This window comes from Mesocricetus auratus, unplaced genomic scaffold, assembly GCF_017639785.1.
Source record: "Mesocricetus auratus isolate SY011 unplaced genomic scaffold, BCM_Maur_2.0 Super-Scaffold_100008, whole genome shotgun sequence".
In the NCBI taxonomy this organism is placed as follows: domain Eukaryota; kingdom Metazoa; phylum Chordata; class Mammalia; order Rodentia; family Cricetidae; genus Mesocricetus; species Mesocricetus auratus.
The window spans coordinates 68,690,087-68,714,607 of NW_024429192.1; the positions used below are offsets into that span (position 1 = coordinate 68,690,087).

The following is a 24,521-nucleotide window of genomic DNA, read 5'->3' on the forward strand; positions in this document are numbered from 1 at the left end:
ACAGCCTCCCTATAAAGACTGCTGTAAAACACACCAATGATAGTGCGCTCACCGACTGCCCAATGCTGCCTTACCATTTTCCATGTGGTCTTCATGACATCCCATGTCACATACAAGGGCAGCTCAGAAAGTGCTGCAGTGGCACCATTCATTAGTCAGAATGGGCCCTGAACCCAGAACACAGGCCCAGGAGTCCACACTCATGCCCCTTTGCCTACTCCATTGTCTGCAGCCTGGTGAATGCGGCCTGAGTCTGCAGCTCACCACACAGTACCACAGACAGTGCTGGAACGAGGCTGTGCTCCAGCCTCGCCTTTCTGGGAACCAGATCGCCAGCCAGTGTATGTGTGCACACGTGCTGTGTTTCCTATGAGGTCAACATTCAGATTGGTCCATCGCGCCTTCCATTTCAGTCACGTCTTGGCCTGTACTCTTGGCTGGCTCTGATACCGAAAGGGCCAACTTGTCTTCTTAAGGGATTCCTGCTGACAGCGGATCTCATCTGCATTGCGGTTTACTGATTTCAGTCTATATAATTGTACTGCACGTTCTGGAAGGCGGCTTCTTGTTTGTAGTCTTACAAGTGCTGACGGCCAACACTGTTCTACAGTTCCCCGGGCTAGCATCTTGTCAACTCTCCGTGACCACCTCAGGACTGAATGCAGAGGTAAAGGTGGCACCTGCCTCTTGGCGGTTGAGTTTGAGGAGAGAGGGTCAGGTGGAGGTCCTTTGAACCAGGGAGACATGACGGGAATGCATGTTAGAAGTAAAAACGGGTGGGCTGCAGAGGTGGCTCAGTGGTTAAGAGCACTGGCTGCTCTTCCAGAGGACCTGAGTTCAATTCCCAGCACCCACACAGCTTACAATTGCCTATAACTCCAGTTTCAGGGGATTCAACACCTTTGCACAAACATACATGCACACAAAACATGAGTGCACGTGAAATAAAGATAAATTAGATAAATTAAGTAATACATATAAAGAATGGGTGAAGATGCTGAGATACTCAGGTGGTTTTTGTTGCCTCTTGGAGTTTTCTAGAATGAACCTATATTTCCATGGGGAAAACCCATTTCGTTTGAAAGTGGAAGTTCTGTTGAGCACAGGCAGTCAGCACCTCACTTCACAGGTCTGTGGTGGAAATGGGGTGTCCAGGCAATGTGCATCTGTTGAGACCGTCGCTGGGAGCCTGGGACAACTGGTGTCTGCTGAAGAACAAGGTGCTCCCACCATGGCTGGGTGCTTGTGTACCTGGGGAGGGCTTCCTGTGTTCCTGAAATCTGGAGACAGGGATTAGAGGGCTTGGGCTTTGGGGGACCTCTGAGTCTGGTTCCCTGTAAGATGACAACAAGCGCCAGCGTTGTTGACTCGTGGAGCTCTGCAGGTTGTAGGCACCGAGGTCACGAGCATCTCCCCACACAGGAGCTTCTTCACTGTCCCTGACAACTATGAGTGGGTATGCGTGTGTGTGTGTGTGTGTGTGTGTGTACGCATGTCTGTGGTGCGTGTGTGTGTGCATGTCTGTGGTGTGTGTGTGCATGTCTATGGTGTGTGTGTGTGCATGCCTGTGGTGCATGTCTGTGGTGTGTGTGTGTGAGTGTGCATGTCTGTGGTGCGTGCGTGTGCGTGTGTGCGTGTGTGTGTGTGTGTGCTGGCTGAAGCAATGAAGACTTCATTCAGATGTGAAGTTCACAAGGCAGGGAAACAGTAGGATCAGAGTCCCCGATTCTCAGTGCAGCCTGCACTGCTCTCCTGCCAGCAAACACCAACCATACAGTTTCCTACTCCACACCAAGTCCAGCCCATGGCTGCTGTGGCTGCACCTTGCGTTGCCCAAGAGACCGGGCCTGGTTGAGTGTGGGTATTGCAGGGCTCAGCCTCCAATGTTGTTCAAGCCAGCGTACTCTAGTTTCCTGCCAGGCTGGTTTGACCTGAGCCTTGTCTCAAGGCTTGGGTTCTGTCTTCTTTTGGGTGTGGCATATGATCTAAAGTGTTCCTCTGAAGACCTGGGCTTCATGGGTCGCATATGATCTAAGTGCTCCTCTGAAGACCTGGGCTTCATGGGTCGTATATGATCTAAGTGCTCCTCTGGGGGCCTGGACTTCATGGGTGAGGCATGTGATCTAAGTGCTCCTCTGGGGACCTGGGCTTCAGTCTTAGTGCTTTGGCGATGAGCTGCCGCCATCCACCCCTTCTGCCCTTCCTGGGGCATCACCTCTAGCTGCTTCCCGCGGCTTACTCTCCAGTGTTGTCATACTTCACTCAGGGTCAGGGCGCCCCAGGGCATGCTCACCTGCTCTGAGAACTTGCTTGAGTTTGGCCCTGCGCAGAAGAGCCGGGTTTCTACCCTCAGCTTAGAATCTGCCTGTGTAGACCGTGCTGCCAATGCTTATAAAGCACGTGTCCATGCCCATATTCATCTGCAGGCCCTGGAAAAGCCTCTGCAGCCTTGTGAGTGAGCGCCGGTGATACAGTGCACAGCTACAGGAGTAGGCTGTTTTGGTTCGTGGTTTCAGACATTCCAGTCAGGGTCAGATGGCTGTACTGAGGCAGAGAAAGTGGAAGGGGGGGCTTGAGTAGAGCGTGATGGCAGAAGGGGGTTGCAGAGGGGTGGCTGCCTCATGGCAGCCAGGAGGCAGTCACAGGAAGGACCAGGAACATGACCTGTCTTTCCAGGGTGTGCCCCACCTCCTAATAACGCCATCCTATGGAGGGAAGAGATCGGAGTCCTCAGGATGCAGTCACCCGCTAGTCACTACCCCTGAACATTGCTGCATCAGAAACCAAACTGTCGACACGTGGGCTTTGGAGGCTGGTTCATAGGACGCTAACGGTATCAGCAAGGCTGCTACTCTAAGAGGCTGGTCAGAGCGGAGCCCTTGGACAGATAAGGCCACATGGCATCCAGATGGCTTCAGCAAGGCCTGCCAGCCTGCGTATCTGTTGTACCTGTGAATCTAGAATCAGATGAGCCCAGCACACTTAGGAGGCTGCATTGAGTAGACGGAGAAGACACCAACATTCTAGGCTTCCCAGGGAACTTCAGCCCTTAGGTCAACCTGCAGGCAGCAGTGGGTGTCAGTTGACAGTCACTCCAAGGTCACAAGAGGTCAGCTGTCCCCAGCTAGGATTAATTCAACCCCACAGTTTGGTCTCTCTCCATAATCAACATGTCCAAGGGTCACCAGAGGCCATGATGCTGAATATGTCCTCCTCCCCTCTCCCCGTCATCTATGTGGCCCCCAGTGTGCCTCAGCCCTGGAGGGTCAGCAGTGGCAAATATGGCAGGGGGATGTGGTGGTAGATGGAATCTGCCACCTTGGGTGAAGGTGAAGTAGGGCATGGGAGTGTTGAATGATGACCCAAGTCATTCTTCTCGAGGAAGAGGCCAGACTGGGCAAGCTAAGGTCCCTGAGGTTTCTGAGGGCTGAGAGGTGGCCTCTCAACCTCTTAGAACCAATTCATAACTTTTTTGTTCTGAGGGAGCAGACGCGCGAAGGGCATGCCTGGCTTCTCAGATAGGGAAAAGTGCTCTAGTGTGAAGCTACTGTCACCACCACCCCTCGGTCCCAGCTGTGCCCAGTCCCAACCAGAAGCTTTACAGGGAGTCCTGTCAGTCAGGGTCAGGGATGAAGGACAGGCAGCCGATGACACAGCCTTGCTCTTAGAGGTACACCCAGGAAAGGCGTTTGGGGTAGGTGGTGTATGGACTATTTCTATTGGCCCATGCTTCTGAACCTAACCTCCTAACCTACCCTTGGCATCGTGAAATCATCCCCAAGTTCATAACTAATAGAAATAAATGCACATGTTCACAAAAGTCAGGCACAAGAATGGTAATAGGTTAGCACCTATTGCCCTAGAGGCCCCTCTACATGGAAGGAATTTGTTTAGTCACAGTGGAATGCTGTTCAGGAGTCGGAGTGTTTGACATGGGCGCTACACACACACACACACACACACACACACACACACACACACACAGAGGCACGCGAACCTGTGAACAATCACACTGTGCATGCTATCAGAAGTCAGGATACTTATTGGCCTGGGGTGGACAATCTGCCATGCAGGTCATCTCTATGTGGTTGCCCTGATATGTTCGGGGGAAGAAGGTGACTTTAGGAAACAGTAGTGACACCTGTTTGAGGCAGAGCCTGGCACATGCTTGGCACTCAGAATCTAACTGTGCCAACAGAACAAACAGCACACACCCTCTTGCCCTGAGCAGAGGTAGAGGCAGGAGGACTAACAAGCCTCATAAACAGCCACCATGGGGAGTGCTCCCTGGAACACAGACCAGGGGAGAACCAAATGCTATCTTCCTGGTGTGTGTGTGTGTGTGTGTCTGTCTGTCTGAGAAGGGCTTCATAGAGGATGGGTGCCCTGGGGAGGAGGGGACATGCACTTCCATACTGGGGCAGCCCCAGGAGCCATCCATGCTCTGGCCTTCCCTGGAGTGGCCCTGACCTACCCAGAAGGCCACGCTGCAGGAGGCCTTGCTTGTGCTCTGGGCACAGCTGCAGCTTTGGGAACAGTTTTCCCATAGACAGTGCTGAATGGAGACACCGCTCTGAAAGGATCCCCAAAGTTCTTAATTATTTATCCATGAAAGCATCCATCATGGGCGAGCTGGCTTTCCTCTCATTCCGCCCTTCACCCCCCCCCCCCCCCGCCCTCCTGGCAGCCATATTGGGCCACACCTTTGTAAAACATTTTCTCAAACATCTCTGAGAACTTTTGGTATGGCTGGAGATTTTCAGAGGATCCAACAGCCTTCCTTAGTTTTGGGGGGTCCTAAGGGAGGCAGCATGGGGCAGAGCCTAGAGCCCAGGCCCTGGCTGGCAGCCTAGTGCTGTCCCCAACAATGTCTCTCTTTGCAGCAGCACTTTCCCTGGCTCTCTGCCCTCAAGGCTGGAGTTTCACAGTTGTCAGAAAGTCCTCTCAGGGGCCTCGCCCACCCCAACAATAGCTGTGACCAACACTGATGTTTCTGACCATGTGGCATGCCCTTGCCACCCGGGTGCCAGTGTGGCTGAAGTACAGACCAGGGCCTGCCCTCCCAGTTGGCCTGAGGGTCTCACAGCAAAAGGGCGGCAATGGGCCTAGAAATGCGCTTGTGGGGGTGGGTGGGCAGGGAGATGGCTCTGCGGGTAAGTGCTTGCTGGGCATGGCTGCGTGTGCCTGGAACCCCAGCGTGGAGGGGCAGAGACAGGTACATCTCGGGAGCTCTGTGGTCAGCTAGCTTAGCCGGTCAGTGAGTATGTGCTTCAAGAAAGATCTGCCCTAAGTATAAAGCAGAGAGCAACTGAGACACATACACACCAGAGACCAAACGGGTGAAACAGAGACAGACGGCTGGGAGTCAGCCCTGAGTGGCAGAATAGCCTGCCCCTTCTGAACTTAGCTTCCCACCTCGTGCCTCCTAGAAAGCTGTCACCAGGTCCACAGAGTCAGCCTTTGCTGGTTCTAGAGACTCCTTCTGGTAAGTCTGTCCCCAAGCAGCATTTTGAATTGGAACCTCTTGACATCACTTGGTAGATACTGGTTAAGGGTTAGAGGGGACAGGGATGGGCTTCCAGATGCCGGAGTCTGGGACCTCAGCTCAGGCTGTGACAACCCCAGTACACCAGAGCCTGGCACTCAGAGGTGACACATCTACTCCAGAAGAGCCGGGAGGACTCTTGAGACCCCACCCTACTGCTTCTGTGTGTCAGTTGGCTAAAGGACTCATCTCTGGGCCTTGACTATGAGCAGCGAGTCTGCATGCACTCCCCTCAGGTGAGAAGAACTGCCCCCAGCCTCTTGTGTAGGCAGAACCTCTGCAGCTCTTGGGGGGCGGGCTGGGGCGGGTGCCACTCCAGGAGGGTGAGGTTAGCAACTCTAAGCCCGTTTACGCACTGCAGGGCAGGCTCTGCTTTCTGTGCCCGGTCTGCTCATCTAGTTCCTGTGGGTTTGCTTAGCCGTCCACGAGCTTAACTGATGACGTGGGTCATCCGAGTCTCTGGGCACGGTAGCCCGCATGGCTGCCACACAGTGACAGAAAGCTCCAGGACCAACGCGTCCAGGCTTTTCTCTCCTTGGCCACCCTACCTGGCCTCAGGCCACCTGGGTGTTGAGGCCCACGTGGAGCCTGTGATGGAGCTGCTTGTCTGAACGGTGTGAGGGTCCCTGATTTGACAGACTGAGTCGGGGTCGGGCAGGCATCGAACACTGAGACGTTTATTGTTTTGAAGCACAGGTCCCCTGCTCACACGGGCTCTAACACCATCATCAGCAGGCATGGCTGCCCACACTGCTGCTCTCTCCAGGCCAAGCTTTCTATTCCTCGGCCGACGTGTAACTGCCATGTTACTTACATGGGATGCCATTGGTGCATTTTATTCTAAAGGGCTGGGCAGCATTCCAAGCAAGATGAAACCGGCCTGCCTGCTGGACTGATGCTACATCAGGGGGACTACACTTAGACGGGAGGGTGGCAGGTGGGCACAGGGGCAGGAGTGTGGGAGGCAGAGCTGTCCAGGAGTCCCCTCCTGCCTCCTGCGGTGCGGCGCTCTTCCAGGGAAGCCTCAGTCTTCAGCCACAGGCGGAGGTGCGAGCTGCAGCTGGAAGTTCTCGTTCTGGAAGATGCTGTTGAAAGCAGGGCCGCTCTGGGAACCTGCAAACGGCCTACAGCTGTCACCACTGCGGTTCTGGGACAGTTCCGTAAGGAGAGCCAGCTGCGAAGAAGAGGACACCCGTGAGGCGTGGGAGGGCACAGTCCTTCTGTGGGGGCACACAGAGGTGGAGAGGGTCCTGTCCTCTGCCTACAAGGAGTGAAAACGCTCAGTTTGGGTCCCAAGGTGGTGTCTGCAGAAAGGAGTGTGCCTCTGGGCACAGGAGGAGGCTCCTCGGGTGGGAGCGCTATAGTCATGGCCGCCCTCCAGGCACGGCTGCTCTCCAGACCACTCTCCACAGGTTTCCTCTGGTGCCTTCCTCTCTGGGCGCACGGCCCAGGGTTATTACCACTGGCTCTGACCTCTCTCTATGGTAACCCAGGACAATTCAGTTTGGCCACCAAGTGGCACTCTCCTCTAAACACACCCTCCCTACTTGTAGCTGTATATATGCCTTGGCACTACCCTAGTTCTGAACAGCTGCCGGGAGGAGCCCTTCCTGCCAGCCCACTGAAAAGCCAGGCTGCCCGCCGCGGTTGCCTCCTCTCATCTAGCTGGCTTTCTGCAAGGAAGAGCCTGGCGGGCTGACGCCCACATGCCCCTGACGATCAGAGGAGTCCATGCCCAGGAGCTGAGCCCTCCTGCCTGCTAAGTGACAACACCTGGACTGTCCCACAGTGCTAACTTAAGCCTTCAAATGCCTCAGGGCGACTGTGTGCATCTGTCTGTCTCCCGGCATCAGTCAGTCCCCAGGAGTTTCTGCAAGCCACAGGCAACTCTTTTCAGGCCAGACAGACTGGGTGCTTTTCATGGGTGACATTTATAGTCCTCCATGGAACCATGCGAGTGACTCACTCTGGGCCACCCAGCTATGAGTGATAGGATAGAATTCACCCTCGGATCCACGTGACCATTTCTGTTCCGCTAAGCTGCCTGCTGACTTCCGGCTGTTCTGATCTCTGGCAAGAGGTCTCCCCTCACACAAGCGATTAATGGCGCTGAGCTCATGTTACCATATGGCTGACAATAAAACCACTGGCTACAATATTAGGGAGCCGAGAGAAGCCCTCTACACTCTAAGCCCCAATTTATCAAAACCAACCCAGTCCTCAGTCCCAGATCAGCAACTCACACTGTCAGTCAGCTTCAGCTGTCAAGCTGACACAACTGTATCTGTCTGGCCTGTGGGCAGGTCTGTGGGGAATTTCCTCTATTGTTAGTCGATGTGGGAGAGTCTGGTGTGGCACTGTAGCTGGTGCCACCCCTAGACAGGTGGCCCTGGGCTACAGAAGAAGGGTAGCCGAGGAAGCCAGGGGGCAAGCCAGTAAGCAGCATCCTCCATGGTCTCTGCTTCAGCTCCTGCCTCCAGGGTCCTGTCTGAGCTCCTGCCCTGCCCTCTCTTGGTGGGCTGTGGCCTGTAAGCTGAAGCAAACCCTTTCTTTTCTCCCAGTGCTTTTGGTGTTCATCATGGCAGACCCGAACACTGCGTAACCACACGCCCACACTGACTGTGAGCCTCTAGCCTGTGAGGCAGCACGTGAAGGAGGCTGACTCATGGGTAGCCTTTGGGGTAGAGACACTTCTCGCTCAGCTTGAGACACATCTCATGGACTTCCAACCCTATAATCCAGTCAGCTCGTGAAGGGTCTGTGAGGAGATTATGCCCAGTGTTTCCAAACGAAGGGGTGATGGATGCTGTCCTCAAGGGGTGCCTACATTCTGACACCATGGCAAAGAGACCAACCACAAAACATGCTCCTATTTCTAAGTCTCACTGTCCCTTCCTCTGTCTAGGTGGCTAGGGATCACTGGCTCCAAGGAAGGCTCAGTATGTGGACAGAACGGTGATTCTGATTCTAGTTCCTGGTCAGAACTTGGTGGCAGGTAGGAAGGGACAGAGTGACACCAGCAAGTTCAGTAAAACTGCAGGGTCTCCCTTGGGAGGTCCTGGAAGTCTCCAGAAAAAAGAACCTCTGTGCACACCAAGGACTCCAGGGCGAGTGCCACTTTATCCCCAGAGTCTGCAGGAATGGGTGACAGCAGGGCTACATGCCGAGAGGCAGCTGGGACTAGACGAGCTCAGAAAAGCGCCGGGCTGGGTGGGATGCGGATATAGCATGGAGTGGAGGAGCGAGCGGGCGGGCATGGCTGGGAGCCAGCATGGGCCGTGCAGAAGGGAAGGGACACGAAGGGTGCCTGGCCAGAGTGGCATGGCCTCAGTGGTGACACGGAACCTTCCCCAGAGCACAGGCAGTCTGGAGGGGAAATGTCTGGAGAGAAGACGCTGCCAGGCTTCCACAGGGTGAGGCTGAGCCCAGGCTGCACCAGGCCTGAGCTCTTGATGACTGGATGGGACACAGGCCATCCCAGGCAAGGCAGGCAGGCTGAGAGCCCAGGGAAACACTTCAGCCTGCCGTGGATGCCTGTGCAGGGCTGACTGCTAGTAGCCTTCAAGTCTGCAACCTCCTCCCACAGTTGGAAGGGACCAAAAGTTTAGCCATGTCCAATCCTCAGTCTTCACTGCAGCTAGTGGGGGGTCACAGACCTACCTTGTAGACAAGGGAGGTTAGTATATACAACTTCTGGCCACTGTTCTTGAAGGAGGGGCTAGCCTCATCTTCCTTTCACTCTGCTTGCTAGCTGGCATGCAGAAGCTGTGGCCAGAGCTGGACCCACCATGCAGAACTACGTGAGAGTAAGCCTCAAGCTGGGGATACCGGGAGGCTCAGGGATGGTGTCCTGGCTCTCTGCGTTTATACTCCCAGTTAGTTCAAGCCACCATTGCTTAGTATTGGTCTTTCGTGGCTCAAATACAACTGAGGCAGATGCTGAGGAGCGCCTGGCTGTAGGGCAGCTTTGGCAGTCTGGGATATAAACAGAGTCCTCCTGAAGGAGGACACAGGCCTCTAGTTTGCTCTCTCTGGAGACAGGCCATGTACAGCTCTGTGTGCTCATGGCCCCCGGGAGGTAACAGACGCCTCTTTTGCCTTTGCCCTTGTGTCGCATTCTGAGTGCTCTTGGGGCCAGGGCTGGTGGACCATGAGGTCAGAACAGGTGCAACGGGGCACCTTCCAAGCTGGAGCTGGAAGCAGGACTCGGAACAGTAAGTCCAAATCGCAAACGGAAACATAAACACACACATTACCCGAGAACTTCCTCGGTAGAGCCGGCAGAGCTGGTCGAAGGCTTGGATTTGCTGTGGGTCGAGAGCAGGCTCTGAGTTCGCCTAGGGAATAAAGAACGGTCAGGTCAGTAATGACATGTCTGTCCCTGGGCAACCTCTGACCTTCCTCTCATAGACGAAGCAAGACACGGTAGTTCCCTCTTGTGTCTGAAGAAAATTATAGTCCTGTCAGCTGGGGGATTTGTCTGAGCATCCTTCTAAGGCCCGCTTTGATGCTCCAACCACCTCAGCCTCCATCAGTGCACCATCGGCACACTCATGACCTCCCTGGAGGCTTCAGGGGGAGTGCCTTTGGTCCACCAACTCTTGAACACCCATATCCATCACCTAGTGAGGCTCCCACAGACAGCCTTTCTTTGCCATTTCCTTGTTCATTATAACTCTGGCTGCAAGGCCAGTCTAATGCAGCCTGAGGAGGGGATGCTGGAGCACCTCTGTCATCTGTCTGTCCATTGTCCCCTTTCCCCCAGGAGCCTGCCAGTGCTGCAGCAGACCTTGTTTAACTCATACCTGGGGAGAGGAGAGGGATCCCAGGGGAGGGGTCAGCAGCATATCTGAACACTAGCACTCACCCCACATGACCTCAGAGAGGTGTTTCACTCCTCTGAGCCTGGAGGTGACCCTTGGGAGGTCACTGACGTTTAAGCTAGATGATCGTCTGCCTCCTACCAGGCCAGTGCTCAGTCATGAACTGTTTTGGCTACACCTCAGAGGAACCCTTGGTTAGAGGTTTATCTCCAAAGTACTTTGTATTTGTGCATTAGACTAATAAAAACTGTCTGTTGTTGCCACATACTATGAACCTCTCAGGCAGAAAGGCAAAGGGCTTCTCAAACATATACATATACCCTACATGGGTGACCAGAGCGGCTTCGGTGCTGAGGCGTGTGGGGGTTGACATGGAAGCCAGAGGGTCAGGGCTGAGGCCTGGTGCAGACACGACCACTAGTAACATCGCTGAGCACATTGGGGTCCTGGCTGCTTCACGCCGCCAGTGGGCCAGCTCACCAAGTCCTCAAAAGCACTCTACGAGAAAGGCCCTGGCAGATTCGCTTTCCCACCTAGAAGGTTGTTAACTTTAATTAATTAGTTAATCCGGACTGTGTGTGCATGCCATGGCTCCTGAGTGGAGGTCACAGAACAACATATAGGAGTCAGTTTTGCTCTCTGTGAGTCCTAGGGCTGTCAGGTGTGGTGGCAGTGGCCGCGGAGGTGTCTCGCTGACCCAGCTGTGACCCTGAGACACTGTGAGACACATGTTAGCTGCCTTTGTCGTAGAAATGGCTCTGCTTCTTTCCCGTCACATTTGCACAGGAGACAGCTGCCTGGGCACGGAAACAGCACTGCGTGAGACCCGCCTTGCTGGCCCCACCTGCAGGTACCACAGCTGTCATCCAGCAGGAGGGAAGAAGTCTGATGCTTCAGAAAGCAGCAGCTGAAGAGAAGCAGGCTCACAGCTCCCCAGACAGGATGTCGTAGCTGGTCTAGCTTATGGCTGCCTTCTTGATGCGTGTGGTAATAATGGCTGGCTGAGGAGGTGGCTTGAGGAAGTGCGGAGTGGATGAGAAGGGTAAGGGGGGGACCTCTTGGGGCTCACTCTCATTTAGCTACACTCATTTCACCGGGTCTTGCGCCAGATGAAGGAGCCCACTACAGCCTGAGAGTGTTAAAGCTTCCTTGACACGTGTTAAGAACCACTTGGCCTCAACACTATTTGGCAGGGAAAAAAGACACTGGAAAGAGTACACATCACACGTCTGACAGGTTTTATAAGATGGTCAAGGAGGTTCTAAGACCTGAAGGTCTGATAAATACACCAAGCTTGGCTCAAACCAAAGCCCAGAAGGGAAATGCCACCTGTTAAGACACAACCACTGGCAAGCACGGCCCAGCACCTCCCTCAGACCCGTTAGCACCAGTGCCCAGACTGGGAGCAGACAGATGGGGAGGGGACACATGTCCTGTACCGGCCATTCTGCACCTCTGCCATGTCCCATATAAGGGACCAGCCCTGGTTACTGTGTGGCAAGGTGTTCTAGCTTCATTTCTTTATTGTGGCAAATACTTTGACAAAGAACAACTTAGGGAAGATGGATTATTAGGTTACAGTCCAGGTTTCAGTACATCACTTCAGTGAAATCAAGGCAGGAAACTAAAACATCGAATCCACAGTCGGGGCAGACGGCATGAGCATCATCTCTGCCTCCTAGAAGCTAGCTTTCTCCTCTCTAAGTGCTCAGGATGCCCTGTGGGGGTGGGTGGATGGGTGGGGGTAGCAGAGGTGGGTGTGGGTGAGATGGGTATGGGTGAAGGGATAGGAGGGGTAGGGGTGTATTGGGACGCCCCACTGGTCAGATGTTGCAGGCTACCATAATTTAGCAGCTCTCCCAGGACTCAGCACACTTTGGAGGACTCCCTCCCCTGCCCAGCAGGGACTCTCTGTTCTCACCTAGCCTTATCTGGAGGATGTCTCTAGGCCCAGATGCCTGATTTATCACAAGGATGACCCTTGATACCCTTCCCTACAAATGCTCTTCCCCAGCTGTCCACAAGGTAATTAAGTAACAAGCTCTAGCTGTTTTCATAGGGTCGCTAATCCAGCTACATTATAGGAGCATGCCACCTAATGAAAATTAGGATCTGCCCCAGCTACCACTCCACTCCTATATACCCCTATACTGTAGAATAAAGTTGAACTGTCTCACTGAAGTCCTCTCCCAGAGGACTGTCTCCGTCGTGTTCACAGGCCGTACAAAGCTTTTTGTTGCTGCTTCTGCCCCTTTGTCCTAAAGGACTGGTAGCCAATGGACTTTGAGAAAAAAAGGGACCCCATGGATGAGTGTAGGGTGGGGGAATGGTGTGATCTACTGTGGGCTGGGCCCTCCTCCATCAACTAACAATCAAGACAGTACCCCACAGACACACCCACAGACACACCCACAGGCTCACCCACAGACACACCCACAGGCTCACAGGCTCACCTGATTGAGATTCATTCTTCATCTGGGCTCTAGGTGCTGTCAAGCTGAAGGTGGAAGCTAACGAGCACAGCAGGGTTCAATAAGAAGGGTCCAGCAAGAAGCATGCAGAGGAGGGACTTGTGGGTGGTTACTTTAAGATGTGCTGCATTTGTTTATGCTGTGGAACATTTGTCTAATGATGCAGAGATGTGTTGCACTCTTTTTTGTTGCATTGTTTAACTCTGTGAAGTTGTGCTACTTTGCCTGTCTAAAACACCTGATTGGTCGAGTAAAGAGTTGAACAACCAACAGCAAGGCAGGAGAGAGAATAGGCGGGGCTGCCAGGCAGAGAGAATAAATAGAGAGAGAAGAGAGATCAAGGTGAGGAGAACGCTAGGTGTTGCGGCCGGCCGGCCGGCCGGCCGGCCGGCCACACAGTAAGAGCGAAAGTAAGATACAGAAGCAAAGGGAAAAGCCCAAAGGCAAAGGGCAGATGGGATACTTTAAACTAAGGAAAGCTAGCTAGAAATAAGCATTCGTAAGTAATAATACGCTTTCTGGTGTGATTTATCTGAGAGCTGAGTGGTGGGCCCCAAAAGAGTCAAAGAGCAAAAACAACCAACAACAGGAAAACACTAGGGAAGGCAGGTTATTTAAAAGACGCGGCAAAAGCCAACACACGGCAGAGCAGTGACAGCAAGGAAAGCTGTCCCCTTATGGAGATACTTGTGTAAATTGGTCTTTGGACCGAGGAGATACTAAATCATGTATCAAATGCCAGGGAACTGCACTGTAGAATCATAAGATCATTATGGTCCTGGCCACTTCCCAAGATCTACTGAAATTTCCCTCAGACCCTGTAAAGAAAAACCTGTGTTGGACACTGTGATCACTTAAGTTTTGCTACTAATTGTTCTTCCTTCTTTCTTTCCTTCCTTCCTTCCTGGTCCATTCCTCCCCAACCTTAGCCAGGTCCCCCTGCAAGCTGGCCTCAAACCTGCATTCAGTCCATCTTTGCCTCCTGAGCAGCTGACCCACCTTGTTTAGGTTAAATGGTCCTACTGCCAGAGAAACAGTGGCTGAAGAGAACTTGGTGGCAATTATTTCTGTGGGCTGAGATAAACCCTGGTTTTATATTATTTCTCACAGACATGCAGTTTTTAAAAAATGTAGATTTTTCTTGTTTACTCATTTTATTCCAGCAGACATATTTTGGAAGCAATTGCTATCTTTTTAGCAAAGTGAAGGTCGTGTCACAGGGTAGTAGAAAACTACTGCTAAAAACAGAACCACGCCGTCAAGCCCCTGGGAAATACTGTACAGCTAAGCTGTGGGTCTATTCTGGGCACAGGATACACCAGTGCCTGCCCATGGGAGTTGCTGGCTGAGTCACAAGTGCAGACGTCTCAGATAAGGTTCATTCCACAGTTTCTGACCCAGTGCGTCTCAGACTCCAGAGTGAAGGGGAATCGCTCAGGGGTGCTGTTAAATGCTGACTCTGAATGGTAGTGTCCTATGGAGACCCCATAGTGTGGGAGGCTGAGGCAGGACAGTTTGTTCTGAGCCAGCCTGGGATACATGATAGGAGTCTCTTAAATGCTTTCGTCATAAAAGCAGATCTAGGATGGCAGGTGTGGGGTGGGGTTTGAAGACTCTCATCTCAAGCAGCTGAGGGGAGGATGTCTTCACTGTTCCTTATGTGTCCTGATGGCAACAGGATACTTTTAGGTTCTAGGTGTTTTAGTTCCTGGTTCAACTGTATCCAGCCAATTAATTAGCACTTCCCCCTCAAGGTGACTCAGTTAGGTATGTTGCTTTCAACATTTGCTGGGTTCACATGTACCCTGGCAATCCTTGCTAAGATTGTTTAACCAGACCACAGTGTCCTTGCTAAATGGTTTGTTCGAATCTTTCCGGAAGGAGCATTTTACATTCTTACCATGTACACAGGTCAATGTAAATTGAAGACAGTTGGGAGGCTTGTCCAAAAAAAAGCACAGAACTAACACGTGCACATGGAGGACAGTTTTCAAGTCACCTAGCATACCCAGGTGAGCTGGCAGGGCTGGCTCTGAGCTCTGGCCTTGCCAAGGTGCTGTTTCTTTACATTTCTTGGAGCTGCCATGAGAAGGGGCTTCTAATTAGGTATCTGTGCTGTTTGACTGAGAATGGCCCCATAGGCTCATGTATATGAAGGCCTGCACCCCAGTTAGTGGAACTGTTTAGGAAGGATTAGGAGGTGTGGCCTCGTTGGAGAAGGTGTATCACTGGGATAGGGGGTGGGATAGGGGGTTGGTGGTGGGCATGGGAGGACGGGAGGGAGAGGGAACTGGGATCTGTATGTAAAATAAGATTGTTTTTATTTTAAATAAATAAAAAAGAAGTGGAGCCTGGTTGGGTCACTGATGCAGCTACAACTAAAGGCAACAAATTCCTCACCCCTGAACTACCAGTAACAAACAGTTTAGCAGTAAGAGGGAGGGCCTCTGACAGGGCCACCATGCCTGGTTCAGCCCTAGATCTTATTCATTCTCTCCTCAGCACTCTGTACTCAAAAACCTGTACAGCCGACATTTGCTAAAACCCACATCATGATTCATTCTGAGCTGCCAATTTTACAGCTGGACTTTGTAAAGGTTCCTGTGATTTCGGGTATGTTTATCCTACATGTCAGCCAAACCATTAATCTTATTTTATTTTATCCAGTTTGGGGAAAGTATCATTTTTAAATGTCAGGGAAAAAAATTACCAAGCAAGGCCTGTGCCACCGGAGATGCTGGGGCTGGAGGTCTGAGCTGTGTCCCTGTGCCGGAGCTGATGCTGCCTTCAACAATCGCTATGCACACAAGCTTAGGTGAGCCCCTGGCTCTCTCTGAGAAGGGTGGGCTGCTCTTGCTTTAGTGAACAGGGATACTGATCAGAGCTCCCAATATGAAATGGTTAAGCAGCTGGAAGGAAAGTCAGCCCAGGACTCCAAGAGCTCTCACAGGGGCTGGTACTTAGAGGACACAAATGGCCTGTAGGCCCTGCATACACGGCCAGTCTCCATCATGTGCCTTCATGGGACCTCATCCTAATGTGACCAGAGACCCAGAAGCAGCACTGCAGCACAATGCAGAGGCCACAGTGCAGGGAACACGAACGGGCATGCTGCATGGGAGGGTGGGGGCAAAAGAGAATGGCACCTTGAAAATGGGAGCTATACAAGGGCAGGGTCAGGCAGGGCAGCCTGCTCGCCAGCACCAAGCCCAGCCTGAAGCAGCTTTGGAATCAAGATCTGCTCAACCGATGACTGGAGGGATAGGAAAGGCGAGTGACAGCATCCTTCCTTGTCTAACAGTTTCCTATAAACCCTCTGCAATGCAGAAAACAGCGCTGAGTTTCTGACAGCCATTGGCTCTACCTGGATTCTAGCTGAGTGGTTCTGGAGATACTTAACTTCTCTCAGTCTGGGTGAAACTCTACTTTGCAGAGTTATCGTGAGACTTACAAATCATATGGATCTGGTTCCCATTTGATGTTTAATAATGGTAGCAGTAACCTCGAGTGATTGTCTTACGCTGGAAGTGCCTACTAGAAAGTTCAATGGGCCGGGGTCAGGACACCTGAGCTCTCATCTGCTCACCAGCTTCCTGTGTAACCCACTGGGCCCAAGTTACAATTTATTTCAGAGTACTGCTACTGTGGACCACATTCTACCATCCAGAGGATGCGGGCGCCAGGAGACAATGCATATTTAGGGCCTGAGAGGTTTGAGGAACACAGTGGTGGTTACTGAAGCCAATTGTGGCTTTTGGTGTGAATCAAAAGCAAACTAGGGCAGCCAACTAGAGGCACTGTCACAAAACAGCCCAGAAGGGAAATAAGATTCAGTGAAAAGATGCTGCACAGAGAAACTGATTTTCCAGACAGTGTCAGGCACAGAGTGAAAGCAGGAACAATGGGAATTCCACAAGAAAACACGTAGAAATGAGCACTCTTATGGCAGAGGATACAAAACCAAGTTAAAACACAGCCTCTCTACATGCCAATAGTGGGGAATCTAAGAAACAGATCAAGAACACGCTCCCATTCACAACAGCCTCAAAAATTAAAATAGCTAGGGATGAACATAATCAAGCAGGTAAAAAAAATCTCTATAATGAAAACTTAAAAACTTCCTATTGCCATTTCCTAAACCTATAACTTCTAACTGTATTCTTCCGCAGCAGCACCCGGTTGTATGTCTACAATGCTACCCGCTTTTGGGACAATCACAGAGGAGGGGCGGAAAGACTGTAAAAGCCAAAGAATCATGATACCTGCTGCAAAATTGTGTTTTCTTGACATTTCAGGGATGCGGCACCCATGAAGTCACAACAATATGGCTGCCTAAACAAGACCTGCATAATGACAACACCAGCTGACACGCTGATGTGGATGGAGACAGTTCTAAAAGACTCCAGCCCTGTAAGAAGAGATACAACACTCAATGGCTGCTGAGGAAGGAAGCCTTAGTTTTCTCCAGGGACAAGTCCCTTGATAGGCTATCCAATCCTAGTGACCAACACTAAACACATGTGTATACAAATGACATTAAATGGATTCAATAGGTTATATGCATGCATGTGTGTGTGTATATATGTATGCATGCATGTATACATGTAACAATAAAAATTAAAGAAGGTCATGAATCTGAGAGAGGGGAGGCACAGGAGGAGTTAGAGGGCAGAGAGGGAATGGTGAAAGAGATGGGTATATTCACATATTTCTAAAAAAAAATACAATTTAAATAAAAATGGAGGGGAAAAAAAAGACAACAATCAAAAACCTGAGCAGTGTGGCAAGCCATAACACACAGCCCTTCCCCTAGCATAGCCCTTCCATCCTAGCACGGAACTAGGTAGGACTGATTCCCCAGTCACAACAGGAGGAGAAGTGACTGGTGCTACCGCATAGCAAGTTTCTTTCCGGTGATGAAGTCAGTCCACCACTAAGGACTGGAAACTAAACTGCAGCTGAACATTTTAGAGGAAGAAACAGTGCTGCCCTGCAAATGACCTGCAATGCTCTGCATTAAAGGAAATCCTGTCGAAAATGAGGTCTTGGTGATCAGTGAGAGCCCTGGGGAGAGGCATGTGAGGTGCGCACAGCATGCCAGCACACTGCAAAGCTGGGTGACTCACAGATGTGGTGTGAGTGAGCTGCAATTCCCGCCGCCAGAGAAAACCGACCGGGGCATGTGGACCTCTTGGCCACACAGCCAGCTTCACCGCAGAAGCGTGAGTCACTGCCACCCTGAAGCAGGGATGTGAGTCCAGGGAGCCTGCACGTGAGCCTTCCCAGCACATACAAGAGCACGACAGGCACAGAGAGCTGCACCCTGCTTGTTCACTTCTTGCTCATAATCCATACGCAAGGATTTCATTTCCCAATCATCTTTCCACCTAACGTGCTTTGGAGAGCCTTGGGCCCTTGGTGTACTGAGCCAACATAGCTTGCTGTGTTATACATGCAATAAAAACCATATTTTGGCTTTTTACCTGCCTGTCCTCAACTTCATTTTGAAATCTGTTAGCACTATAATCAATCGGCTATCACTGTTAGCTAGGTTTTTGCTACCATCTAAACTGTTTCAACCTAGAGTCTTAACCGTTTAAAGCTCTTTGTTAAAATGAAACTTCAGCCTCAAAGGTAAGAGTGAACCTCAGCACCTGCTCTGCGAACAGAACGTGCCCTTCCTGAACGTCTAACACAGTATGCCCTCACACGGAGTACCTGACCCTTCAGGCCCTCTTACATCCTAGTAACTCAAAAATCCATAGGTCACAGCTAATGAAGAATCAGATAATGGAATAACTCATCAGGCTATTAAGCTGCCCGAGAGAGTGGCAAACCAGGGACAGGCTAAAGAAGCAATCTGGGCTCTAAAGCGACAACAGTGACATAATGACCTTTCACAGCAGAATGGGCGAATGCTGGCAGTGCTGGCTGGAGCTTCTGTGCTGTATAAAGAGGAACAGCCGGCAAGACTGTTGCAGCTCAGTGTCACTGCCGTGTGCCAGCACGGTGCAAGGCATTCTCTGCACTGTCTCATCAAATGCCACGGCACCCCACGAGGTGTCACTTTACTGATGCGCCAACGGTCACACCAGTGGTGGGGCACCGATCTGAATGGAGGCACTTCCAAGGACATCTTTTACTGTCATGGTCTCAGTACCAGTCTGAAAGAAGCCTGACAAAACATTCACTTAAAGGAGCACGGAGAAACGGGCCTGCCTGGGTCAGGCACACAGGTGGCCTCTGGCCTCCTAGGCAGTCTTCATGATTCTGCTCGGGAACGTCAAAGCTCACTCCATCAGACCCTCACAGAGGAAGAGACAGCTGGCTGAGAGGGGAGCAGGTCGTGTGAAGAACCAGGCTGACTGCAGGAGGAGCCTCATGTAAACCAGCTGTGCCGTACTGGTGCTCACCATGCTTCTGCAGCCCTAGAGAGGACTCCGATGCTGGCTCTGACACTAATCATTAGTGACACTAATCACATCTATGACGTAGCAGGGATGTCTGTGTAACTGTTTCCCAAGCTGCTGCCAGGGGGTAAAGGGAGGCAGGGGGAGATGCAGGCTTCCTGCTGCCCAGAGGGCTCTTGGTCGCCCGTCAGATGCCTCTGTGTTTAAGAACACAGAAGCAGCCCAAGGAGGAAGTATTTACTGTCTGTAGACGGCAGGACACTGAGGTCCTGACATGCTAATGTCCTGTTAGTACACGACAGGGCGAGCCACTAAAACACATGTGTGGCAGACAGGAGGTGACATGAAATTACAAGGCGTTATGGGTTTCCCACAGGCAAATTCAGCTGCCTAATTGGCTGGGGTGCTGACTCTGCACCTGCCAAGTGTCTTCCAGGTAACCCGAGAGGCGAGTATCACTAAGTGCTGTTTCATTACAGAAGGAAGCACAAGTGTTTCTGTGTGAAATGGTGGAGGTCTGATATTCATGTGGCGTCGTCAATCAGTCTCACCTCCTTTTCTGTTCCCTTCCCCCTTGGATATGGAGCCTCTTACTGAAGCTGGAGCTCATCAAATGCCTGAGCAGCCAACTTCAGGGACCTACTTGCCTCTGCCTTCCCAGAGCCGGGCCCACAGACCTGCTCTGCTACTTAAGCTGAGTGGTTTTGTGTGTTTTGTTCTATCTACCCATTTTGTGCTCTCTCTTTCACTCACAGAATGTCCCCGAGTTAGCGTAATGTCTCTGAAACCCATATGCTACCCACGCACACGCTTGGCTACTCCCTGCCTAACCTACTGTGAAAGGCAGCTGGGGAACAAATGCTTGATGATCCTGTCACACCAGAGTGGATTGCAAAAGCTGGTTTGACAACCTCAGAATGTACTGTGAAGGTTTAGACATGTAACGTAGTATTTCAGTCAAATTCATTAAAGCCTGACATTAGGGAGTGCTGGCCACAACTGCCTCCCAGGTAGGAGTGTCACCTTACTGTAATGCAGGCAGTACTCAGTCACCATTACCCAGAGGGGTCAGGCTGGGTTCACCGTGAATGAAATGAAAAAGACAGCGGTAGCAGAGGGGACACAAGGTGAGGCCAGGGTCCCCAGTGCATGTTCCTAAGAAGACTAGACGCTTGACCACAGGTAGATTATGGCCTTTCTATAACTACTTTCTATTTTTGCCAGAAAGGGGAAAATGTTAAAAACCTATTAAGATTTCTTTTTATGGGCAGCAGAGTTGTAAAGATGGCATCTTAGAGGGTGGCACTCTAAAGAAAGGGTGAAACCCTTTCTTTCATCACTGGCCTAATGTCTGGTCTTACTTAAAAAATGACTCAGAAAAGATTTCATATATATATATAGAATTAAGGCCTGCTATCCTCTGACCACCTCTGATTGTTTTTACTTAGGAAAAAGTCCAACAATTATCTTGATGGGCTGCTCAGGGCTCCTCTAAGGGGCCAAATCTATCATGATTGATTGATTGTTCTATCAGAGTCCTCAGATCTGGATCACATCTGGCTCTCACATTCCTGCCCATCAGAACTAAGCAAACATGCCTAGAAATGATGGCCTGATAACAAGAGATACAGAGAAGAAACCAGAATCATGGGTTTAGCTCTAAAATTAGTATGGTGGTTTGAGTAAAAATGGTTCCAATAGGCTCAATTTGAATGCTTGGTCATCAGGGAGTGGTACTAGTTGAGAAGGATTAGAAGGTGTGGCCTTGTGGAAGGAAGGGCGTCACTGGGGCTTTGAGGTTTCAAAAGGCCATGCCAGGCCTAGCACCCCTGCTCTTTGCCTATGAATCAGGATGTAGTTCTCAATTACATCTTCAGCACTATGCCTACCATGCCTGCCGTGATGCTCCCTGCCCTGATGATCATGGACCAAGCTGTGAAACTGTAAATAACCCCCCAGCTAAATGTTTTCTCTTATAAGAGTTGCTATGGTTATGGTGTTTCTTCACAGCAATAGAACAGAGACTAAGACAGAGGTTGGTACCAGGGAATGGTGCACTGCTGTGACAAGTGTGATCATGCTGCTTGCTGGAAGAATTTAGAAGACTTCGGGACTTTTGAGAAAAGTGGTTGGAGGCTTTGGGGTGGGTGGTGGTTAGTGCTTCCTAGTAGAAACATGGAAGACAGTATGAAGGTAAGTTGAACAGTTGGGAGTTCAACTCAAGAAGTTTCAGAGGGAAAGAGTATTAGTAAGTGGTCTAGAGACCATTCTTATGAATATTTTGTCAAATAATATGGCTGCTTTTTGCCCCTGTCTTAAAAATCTGCCTGTGGCTAAATTGAAGAGTTTTGTATTAATGGCATTGGCAGAGGAGATTTCAAGACAGACCAGTATTGACTCTGTTGTCATTATTAGTGACCACTCTTAAGCAGATCTATAATGAAAAGGGGTAAGCCGTACAAAGAGAAATACAAAATGTACAGTTTGAGGAGAAAAGGAGTACCAGGAAGTATAATGGAGCTAAGTCCAGTGCTCAAGGAGATAAAAAGCTTAAAGAAAAGCCTGATGCTAAATGGAATAAAGAAGTGGTGACCTCAGGGCAAGAACTCACCCATCTAAGCTTCCAATTTGTGAAAAAGAAAGAAAGAAATGATTAAGTGGTGAAGGAAACCATTGAAAACAGAAACCTAATGTAACTGAAGAGGGGTCCAAGCTCCAGCCTCAGCAAGCAGCAGAGGCTGGCAGCTTTGGCCACATGGTTCTAGCTTTGGAGTCAAGAACACAAGAGGGTAGTTGAAGAATCTCCCTCTGTGGCAAAGGAAAGCTGCCAAGGCCAGGCATATGTCAGGATGTCCCTGCATTGAGTCCCAGAGAGGTCATTGTATGTAGTTGTGAAGGTGAAGATGCCAGCATTATGCCATACCTGCCAATGAGAGATGCTAAGAGGGGGTGAAACCAGCCCAGGATAGAGACATCTGAAAGAAGTTGGAGATCTGAAGAGCACCTTGATATCAGACATGGAGACACACAGTTCAGAGTTTGCCCAGCTGGTTTTCAGTCTTGCTTTGGTACAGTATTTTTCAGTATGCTCCCCATCCTCCCCTTTTTTTGGAATGTGCTGCTGTATGTTGAAAGTATGTGATCTGCTTTTTGATTTTGACTTCACAAGGGGGTTTCAGTAAGAGACTGCTTCAAGTCTCAGAAGAGACTTTGAACTTTGGACTTTTAAGCAATCTTGAGACTGTGAAAGACTATGGAACTTTTGAAGTTGGACTGATGCATTTTTGCATTATGATATGGCTTCAAGTCTATGGAGGCCAGGGAGTGAAATGTGTTTAAATAAGAATGGCCTCCAAAGGATCATATGTTGGAGTTCTTAGTCATCAGGGAGTGGCACTATTTGAAAGGATTAGGAGGTGTGGCCTTGTTGGAGGAGGTGTGTCACTGGGGTGGGCTCTGAGGTTTCAAAGGCCCATGTTAGGCCCAGGCACTTTCTCTTTCTGCCTACAGATCAGGATGTAGCTCTCAACCACTTCTCCAGAACCAAGCCTGCTGCCAAGCTCTACCTTGATGATAATGGACTAAGTCTCTGAAACTATAAACAAGAGTTGCTGTGGTCATGGTGTCTCTACACAGCAACAGAACAGTGACTAAGACAATTAGCAAAACCAAGTTAACAATCCAGTTACAAATTAAAGGACAGTGCCTATCACAAGGCTGTGCTACAGTTATTCTCAACAGGAATTTGCTGCCTGAAAGGGACAAACATGTCCAAACTCTTCCTGTAGGACTTGGTTGTTGGGATGAAGGCAAGAAGTGTGTGCTCCCCACCCCCCAAGAAATCAAATAAATGTAAAGAAGTAAAATTTAAAAACGAGCCAGGAGCTTCACACCAGCAGGTGAATTTGAAGAGGAAGGAGGTGAGCTAGAAATCAATACAGGGCCTAACTCTCAACTCACTGGTGCAGGCTAGACTCCAGAGCCCTCAACTCACTGGTGCAGGCTGGACTCCAGAGGCCTGGCGGGAAATGCTGCCTGAGACTCTGGAAGTCACATGGTAATTCCAGATATGGCAAAGTGCCAGAAGACAAGAGAATGCTAACCATCCAGACTGGAAAGAGTGTGGATAAAGATTTGGATGTCGGAGGAGAAGCCCAGTCCTGAGCCAGGCATGGGATCTGGGATACTTCAAACCTATTCCTAAAACAGCTGAGAACGAATTCCCTGAAAAATTAACAGCATCTGACAGCCAAACTTGAATGCCACTAAAAGAAGACAAGAAAATGCAGACACTCGACACCACTGCTGTCAATATACAGCATACAATCTGAAATTCCTAGACAGGAGGAGCAGGAAATGTGACCCATAGCCCAGAAAGCAGCAATAGCAATGCTCAGAGATGTTGGAACTAACACACTAAGAATTGGAAAGATAATTGTGTGTGTGTGTGTGTGTACAGCCTCAGTGTGAAAGTCAGAGGAAGTCAGCTGAACCAGCAGCTACAATTGTAGTGCCTGATGCATTCCAAGATGACAGACATGATGGCCTAATTTGGATATGTACTCTTCCATTGGAAGAGAGGGAACAAAGACGGCCCCGAGAACTGCCACTGGCACCCTAACTGTCTATAAACAGCCTCACACCGGGGCCAGGCGGGAACAACCAAGGAATGCCCCGAGAAGCAGAAGAGTGACAGGGATCTCTGCTGATGAACTTAAGCTCACTGCAGGCTTTGTTCCAGACAAACTGTACTGACTTGGATAAAGGCAGGTGAGGCCTGTGTAGATGGGAAATAACGATCCCACACGTCACAAATGAAGCAGTACCAGCACAGGCCAGCACTGGGCTCTGCAAGGCGGGAATGTATACCATCGATGGCATGTGTGAACGGAATCAGCAGGTTGGTATTGGCTTGTTCACTGCAGGGTGAGCATGCAAAATGGCTTCTGAAAAGGACAATGTGCTTTTGGTCCCATTTATGAATAGAGAGCCTAGAATAAGGACAGTTAAGTTCATCAATGCTCTCACCTTTGTAGCATGACAAAGGACAGAGCTGAGTCTGCTCTCCAGAGAAGACCAGAGTCGGGGCCCACTGGGCAAACAGGTTGTAAGTATCCAGAGGAAGGGGTTGAGTAACCTTTGTAGCTTCCAGAGAATAACAAGAGCAATGGGTAGACAGTGCCATCCCACTGAGACCAGGAGGCTACGCCCCATTCTAAGTTACTCTGTACTATACAAAGGAGTAATTTTTCAGGCTGAATGCCCTAGAAGA

The 24,521-nt window shown here is 50.5% G+C and overlaps 1 protein-coding gene across 4 annotated transcripts in view; it reads right to left on the minus strand.

The window, feature by feature from the left end:
• Positions 1-6,202: 6,202 nt before the first annotated feature.
• Positions 6,203-24,521, minus strand: part of Vps8 (VPS8 subunit of CORVET complex) — a 207,857-nt gene continuing 189,538 nt past the window's right edge. For all 4 annotated transcript variants that reach the window (XM_005071628.4, XM_013114582.3, XM_005071629.4 and 1 more), the window contains 2 exons: positions 9,802-9,882; positions 6,203-6,719 (listed from right to left, as the gene is read on the minus strand). In XM_005071628.4, coding sequence (XP_005071685.1) covers positions 6,570-6,719; positions 9,802-9,882 — 231 coding nt within the window. In that variant the 3' untranslated portion in view covers positions 6,203-6,569. The remainder of the gene's footprint in view (positions 6,720-9,801; positions 9,883-24,521) is intronic.